This window comes from Coniophora puteana (assembly GCF_000271625.1).
Source record: "Coniophora puteana RWD-64-598 SS2 unplaced genomic scaffold CONPUscaffold_1, whole genome shotgun sequence".
In the NCBI taxonomy this organism is placed as follows: Eukaryota; Fungi; Basidiomycota; class Agaricomycetes; order Boletales; family Coniophoraceae; genus Coniophora; species Coniophora puteana.
Window position 1 is genome coordinate 1,226,935 of NW_006913053.1, and position 7,718 is coordinate 1,234,652.

The 7,718-nt window shown below is 53.6% G+C and overlaps 1 protein-coding gene across 1 annotated transcript; it reads right to left on the reverse strand.

Moving 5' to 3' along the window:
- Positions 1-1,699: 1,699 nt before the first annotated feature.
- On the reverse strand, positions 1,700-2,108 carry CONPUDRAFT_148382 (uncharacterized protein; the record flags this gene model as incomplete). The annotated part of the gene is made up of 2 exons (XM_007764968.1): positions 1,700-1,893; positions 1,988-2,108. The coding sequence occupies 2 exons, from the start codon at positions 2,106-2,108 to the stop codon at positions 1,700-1,702; spliced, it is 315 nt and encodes a 104-aa protein (XP_007763158.1).
- Positions 2,109-7,718: the final 5,610 nt, after the last annotated feature.

Consider the following 7,718-nt stretch of genomic DNA (forward strand, 5'->3'; position numbering starts at 1 on the left):
TCCTTCCCATCATTTTCCACCACTATGAATAATATTCTGGATAACTTTGTGATAACTTTGTTAACTCTCCAAATCCCTAAGGCTTTTATCCTGTGAGTAAGACTTGTCCTTCTGGGTGATTCCCTCCCCTGTCCCGTTATTGGCCTGGCTATGACATCATGCTGGTAAGCTCTGACAGTCCAAACTGCCCAAAGCCGCTGTCATTAGCATTTGTCAGACATTCCCACTATATCACCAAGTATCCCACCTACCCCTTCCTCCCACCCTTCCTGCCCACTCCCGCTCCCTTCCCTCTCCTGCTCCCACTCCCTTCTCTTTCCCATGCTCTCGCTCACACAGTGCTTGTACACACATCCCACCCTCATCATCAAGATCCTGCTTCTACCATCAAGCCCTCCCTCTTCCATATTCCCTTCAGTCAGCACCCTCATGAGCGCTGCCACCAATTCCATGCCTCTTCCCTCACTCTTGCTGCAGTCTGCATCATGACCACCACCACCACCACCACCGGTACTCTCATTGCCCTTGTCACTGCCATCTTGATTCCCCTCGCACTTGTTCTTCTGGTGTTACCTGGCATTTGGATCCAATCAGCTGATGGAGCACACTCATAACATCATCACTGGTGCACACACAGTTCCAAGCTCTTGGCTCTTGTGCCAAAGTCTCGGGATAAGGTCCTGCCCCCTGATATGCTCTCAGCTTCATATCTCATATTATCAACGTGTTTAATACTTCTCTGGATGTTCAGATTGGTAGTTCCATGGCTGATGTCAATGATGACGCAGCAGGAGGCCCAGTAGGCGGGCAGTCTCATAACTCAACAAAAGTCAACATACCAGCCCATGCCCACCCCAGCGGGTGTGTTTGGCACTGGACCCTCAGTGCAAGGCCCTAAAGCATTTCCAGCAGTATGTAGACCTGCTCTATGGAACCTCCCTGATCTAGCAGCGGCTAGGAAACATCTAGAGAAACATGGCTGGGTCTCTTCTGGTCAAGCTATGAACCTTCAGGCTGTGGCTACAGTTTTGCTCAATGCGGCCAGCTTATCGACAGTTCCAGGACAGGATAAGATTACCTTGCAGGATATGCAGGCCAGGTCTCTGAGTATGTCCAGTCAGCAGATGGTTCAAACACTTGAGGATTTTGGGGCAGTGGTGACTGGCAGTTGACTGACATTGTCCTGCCAGCTGCTTCACCCACCAGCTGGGTGGCCTGGTAGGCAACCTCCTACAAGTCTGTGTTGAGGTGACTGCCACTCTGGCCTGGTGGGAGCTGCCCCTGGTGTGTATATAAGTATGCCAACCACCAGTGGGTCAGGGCAGCCATGCCTTAGGAGGTGGAACCCACTGACCAGGGTACCTGGTGGATGTCGGGGCGGCCCAAAGGTGGCAGGTGAGGAGCTTCAGACGGGGCTACCTAGCCCGTGTTAGGGCAGCCATAGCACCATAGGTGAACTCCTCCCCCTAGGGTATCCAGTGCATGTCAAGATGGCCCAAGGGTGGCAGGTGGTTCTTCTGGATAGGGTACCTAGTGCATGTCAGGGCGGCCCAAGAGTAGCAGGCAAGGGACTCTGGATATGACACCAGGTTGATGCACTTCCCAATTCATTAGTAGGCTACTCCTGTACTATTTGACATGAAAGATTTTAATCTAGATCATCTAACTGTGAGTCCGGAAGATAAAAAGAAAAAGAAACCTAGCAGCGCAAGAGGTCGTCAGTGAACCTTGCCAATGCTTTTAGCTGAACATTGACCTCTGCCGCTTCCACTGCATCAACATGCTCTTGGTCTCTGGCGTTGGTCTCCTCTGGCTGCTCTTCATCACCATTGGTGTCCTCTTCATCTTCCTCCTGCTGGTTGGTCTCCCCCTCCATGTCATTGTCTCTGGCGTCTGCCACCAGCACATCTGCAGAAAACTACTCCTTCCCACTGGATTCTAACAAAGGTGAGGTGGGGCAGAGGAACAGTGAACAAATGCAGCTTACCGGGGTCCATGTACTCATGCTTCTTGAAAGGCTCATGGAGCAGACAGAAAATTGTGATACTTCCGGAAGGGCCAGCCACTGCACTGGCTGAGGTACCAGCACCAGAGGTGTTTACCAGCATTGTCTTCTTGGATGGCCCAGATGCAAGGTGGTAGCAAGCAGCGGTGGCCTCGGAGCAGGGTCAGGTGGCATTGTGGGACTTGAAGAGGTTGGACTTGGTCTTCTTTGCCTTGCACCAGGTACAGGCAAGGTTGTTGATCTGGATGCACCACACCTGATTGTGCTTCTGGCACAGGTTGCACCAGTCACTGTCAACAAAGATGGTCTCCAGTGTAATGGTGCTGGCAGGGATCAGAGGGGAGAGCAAGCAGAGCGAGCAAGCGAGTAACGAGAGCAACGAATACTGGCGTTGATTCGATGAAGAAGAAAACATAAGTACGATACATGTCTCGACTACTCGTTGAATTGTGTAAGAATATAAGTAAGCCACTGTACAGTTACAGGCGCGGGTGCGTCAAAACCCTCTGCGAGGGAAAGCTACCAGCTGACTACATATGAGCAATAAGACTTTGTAGCATTGTGATGGCCTACGCTGTCACACTATCCCCCTTTCAGTGTCGAACTTGAAGTGAGAACGCGAGTCTTGACGTTCATAAGTTGAGGCGGTTTGTGGGGCGTGAAACACGACCGGAGTGAAGTGTTGTCTGCGAAGGTGGGGTGTAGTTGGAATGGGGATCTTCGTGAACAGGAGGAGGAGTCGGAGAATGCGATGGCGCCGGCGGGACAGTGGCGCGTGTACGCGTCGAGTCTGCGGGGAGTAAAGGAGAGCAAGGAGAAGGAGAGGAAGTTGGGGGAGAAGACATCACCATATAGACGTGGTCAACGACGTCTCGAGAAGGACAAGGAGCACGAGGATGACAACAGTGGAAGTGTTCGACCAACTCGTCGGCCGTTCGAGGGAGTTCTGTGAGTGGAACCCAAGCGTCCTCGTCTTCAGGACGGCCTGCAAAACAGACGAGGTACTCGTAGCGATGGCCTGTCTTGCGTGAGTCCAGGACGGCGGCAATGTGGGTGGCCGGGTTGTTCTCGGGCGAGAGCTCAAAACGCTCGGGATCAGCATGAGGGTGGAAATTGCTCGGGTCCTTGTAGGGCTCTAGAAGGGAAACATGGAATACCGGATGTAGACGTGAAAGATAGGAAGGGAGACTTAGCTTGTAGGCGCGTGAACCTATTGCGTTCGCGATAGGATATAGTCCGAGTCGATGGTGATCAAGCTTGTTGGCCGGACGCGTAGTCTTGATGTTGCGGTGGAGCAGCCACACGAGCTGTCCGGGAACAAGCATTGGGGAGGGGTCACGATGCCAGTTGTATGCGTGTGCTTGGATCTCATGCGCGCGCGTGAGTTCGGCGTGTAACTCAGCATGTATGTGCTCAAGGCGTGAAGCCAAATCGGCCGCGGCAGGCACTGAGGAAGGTTCTGTGTCAGTAATGCGTGGTTCGAAAACAGGGTGAAAACCCGTCATTGCGAAGAACGGAGTCTGCTTGGTGGACTCGTTCTCGGCGTTATTGAACGCGAATTCGGCAGCTGGCAGGTAGTCGACCCAGTCGTCTTGCTGGTACGAGACATAAGCTTGGAGGTAAGTCTTGAGCGTTTGATTCGTGCGCTCCGTGAGACTGTCCGTCTGCGGGTGGTAGGCAGTGGACTTACATGCATCAATCTGTAACAGACGAGTGAGTTCCAACCAGAATTGAGAGATGAATACCGAGCCGTGGTCCGAGATGATTGACTCGGGAAGACTGTGGTAGCGGAAAATCTGGTCGAGGAATAGCCAGGCAAGTTCTGGAGTGTTAATAGTCTCCTTGCACGGAATGAAATGGGCGGCGCATGTGAATCAATCGCACACGACCCAAATTGAGTTGTAACCGTGCGAGATTGGGAGTTTGACTATAAAATCCATCGAGATAGAAGTCCATGGGCATGAAGGGATGTTGAGGGGCTGGAGTGGACCATACAGGCGATGGCGAACTGCCTTGATGCGAGGGCAAACATTGCAAGCTTCGACGTAACAGCGAACATGAGTATAGAGCCCAGGCCAGGAGTAGTTGCACTGCACAAGTTGAAGGGTGCGAGTGCGACCGGGGTGACCTGCGATGAGCGCATCGTGTTGTGAATGCAAAACGTCTGAACGGAGAGGTTTAGGAACAAAAAGATGCCCCTTGTAGAAAACCATGCTGTGTTCGGCAGTGAAGTCGGAATCACCACGTGCGAGCGCTTCACGCCACTCGTGGTCGGATTCCCATTCACGCTGGAAGTGCTCAAGGAGCTCAGATGAGTCTATGGAGAGGGTGGTGAGCGCAGAGATGGAATGGGATGGGGGAGAAGAAGGAGAAGAAGAGAGTAAAGTGGACTCAGGGAAAATCAACTGGGTGTGATAGGGCTTGAGAAGTGTCTTGAACTGTGCTTTGAAGGCCTCATCCCCCTTCCGAGGGACAAATTCCGGGCGCCATGACAGTGCGTCAGCAATGTTCTTGATACCCAGGCCCCAAACGAGGTTAAAATCAAATTCTGAGAGGAACATCGACCAGCGCGCCTGACGACGATTAAGAACACGAGAAGACATGAAATACTCGAGGTTGTTGTGTGGTCCAAAATCACCGAGACCGGGTGAGCGGAGCCGAGCAGCCAGGCACGCATGTCGCGGAACGAATCGACCATGGCGAGGAGCTCCTTGTTGTAAACCTCGTAATTAATTTTGGCCGGCGTGAACTTGCGGGAGTAATAAGTGACCGGGTGGAGGACGCCGTCGTCATCGGGCTGGAGAAGGACGCTGGCAAGGGCAAAGTCGGAAGTGTCGGTAGCGAGCGTGCACGGGCGCGAGGGATTGTAGTGGTGAAGGATGGAATAGGAAGCAAGCACCAACTTGAGCGCTTCAAACGAGGTGCGTGCAGCGTCCGAAAATGCGAAGGGAACGTCCTTTTTGCAAAGAGAAGTGAGCGGGAGAGCAACAGCAGAATAATGAAGAACAAAGTGGCGGTAAAAGTTTGTAAAACCCAGGAACGACTGCACGTCGCAGATGCTGCGAGGTTCAGGCCATGAATGAACGGTGTCAAGCTTCTTCGGGCTCATCTTGATGCCGTCGGCACCGATGATGTAACCGAGATAGTCAACCTCGGAGCAGTCAAAGGTGCACTTCTCAGGGTTGGCGAAGAGACGTGCGGACTTGAGGCGATCTAGCACCTTCATGACGTGCGTGTCGTGCTCGGCCTGCGAGCGAGAGAAGATTAGTATATCATCGAGATAGACAACACAGAAAACGTCGAGGTAGTCGCGTAGCGTATCCTGGATGAACGCCTGAAATGTCAACAGCGCGTTGGTGAGACCGAAAGGCATGACGAGCATCTTGAAGAGCCCTTGCGGGGTATGAAACACGGTCTTCCACTTGTCGCCGTCCTTGATGCGAATGAGGTTGAAGGCGTTCTTGAGGTCAATAACAGTGAAGACCTTGCAGCCTTGAGTCCTGTTGAGGAGATCGTCAATGAGAGGGAGTGGATAGCGGTTCTTCTTCGTGATGGAGTTGAGACCGCAATAGTCAATGCAGAGCCGGAGCTCGCCGGACTTCTTGCATACGAAGAGGATGGGGGAAGCGGCGGCGGAGGTGGAGTGACAGATGAAACCTTTCTGGAGGTTCTCGTTGAGGTACTTGGCGAGTGCGTCACGCTCGTCCTGCGAGAGGCAATACATCGGACCAAAAGGCAGAGACTTGCCGTCCTCGAGGTCGATTGAGATGTCGTACAGGCAGTGTGGAGGAAGAGTGTCGACCTCAGTGTCCGAAAAGATGCTCAGAGCCCAAAGGAAATACTTAGCTGGTAATGCGTTCAACGCAGAGGAGTCATGAGGGTCATCAGGTCTGAGGTCTGAGGAATGCGACAAGGGCATCGAGCCCATGGTGGCGATATGGTACAACGGAGAGTCTACAGGGTGGAAACGGATCAGTGAAATACCACAGTTCTTCACGGCTTTCCGGAAGCGTGAGGCAGAGAGGGTACAAATGTTGGGAGTGGGAGAAGGAAGAGGATGCAAACGACTAAGGATAGAGCGACCGAAGCCGTTAAGTCCAGCCATTGCGGAAAGGAAAGACGGAGGAGAAGAAGTTAACTTCAGAGGAGATGGCGCGCAGTCCGCAGATGAGCACAGGGACAAGGTGTTGGCCAAACACTCATCATGCGAGGCAGAAGGTGATATATTGGAGAGTGGGGTTGTAGGTACAGGAAGGGAAGAAGGAACAGGGGAGCAAGAGGAAAGAAGAGACTCGCCGTGAAGACCAAAGCCTAGTCCGACAGAAGCGATAGAGGAAGAGTTAACAGAGAGTGAAACCGGAGGCAGCCGCAAAAGACCGGGGCCTTGGGCGACAACGCGGATTGGATCAGAGCAACAAAGGTTGCAACAGGAGAGGGACAAGTCCATCGAGGACCAGTCAATCTGCGGATTATGACGACGTAGCCAGTCCAAACCAAGAATAACAGGGTAACCCACAGATACGACACCCAAGCGCATGACCTCCGAGTGCTTGTCCACCGAGAGCTGAGCCACCACGTCGTGGGTGACAAGACCACCGGCAATGGGACGGTCGTCGACAGCGGTGATGGGTACGGGGACGTCCTTGAGAGCACGAGGAAGCAAGTGACGTTGAGTGAAGCGATCCAAGATGCATGAAGTGCTGGCACTGGAGTCGACGAGGGCAAAGGTTCGAACAGGCTTGCGCCCAGGGAAGGAAAGCAAAACATTGATGAAGAAGTGGTCTGGAGAGTTCAAGTAAGTAGAGGAAGCGAAGACAAAGGGAGAGGGAACGTAGTTCTGGGGTATATAACGTCTGTCCGACGCGCAAACGTACGCGGGCGTTGCGGTCGGGAGCAAACATGCCCTGGCGTTGGCGACCGGGAGCCCTAGAGCAGGGGTTGGACTCCCGGTTAAGCTTTTCCCGCTTTCGTGAGAGAAGCCTTGTGATCAGTGTCGCGCTTCTTTGCCTTGTTGGACTTGTTGGGGCAGTTGTCAGCGACATGGGCAGACATCTGGCCGCAGTAGTCGCAGAGGCCGAGACGTCAACAACAATCCTTTTCCTCTTGCAGAACCGGGCCGCGGAACTTGACGGTGTCGACCTCCATGGGAACAATGTCGGACAACAATGAAGCCGTGGCTGCCGGTGGGGCAGTGCGTCAGACCTCGCGATAGTGGTACTCGGCGGGAGGAGCGGTGTGGCGAGCGGGTTCGGGGCGATGGCGAGCTACTTGCTTGTCCTCGTGGAGCTCGTTGTCAAAGTCAATGGCGAGCTTCACGTAGTTGTCAAATGTTGCGGGCTTGGGGCGTACTCCACGGACGAGGTCGCAAATGGCGGACTTGAGGCCGTTCTTGAAAAGGTCGAGTCGCGTGGTGTCAGAGAGGTCAATGAGAGGGAGGAGCTCGCAGAAGCGAGTGGCGTAGCTGGCACAGGAGCCAGTCTGCGAGAGGTTCTGCAGGCAGCGAAGGGCTGTGCGGGAGAGATTGGGGTCAGCAAACTGTTCCCGAAAAGCAGCAAGAAACGCAGGGAAGTCGGTGAGCAGCTGAGGCTCGTGAGTCTTCATGGTGTAATACCAGGTCTTGGGGTTGCCGTCCTTGAGGTAAGTTGATAGGTAGCCTGTCATGTCGTGATCGCTGACCATCCGCTGGAGGCGGACGTTCATTTTGATCTCGTTG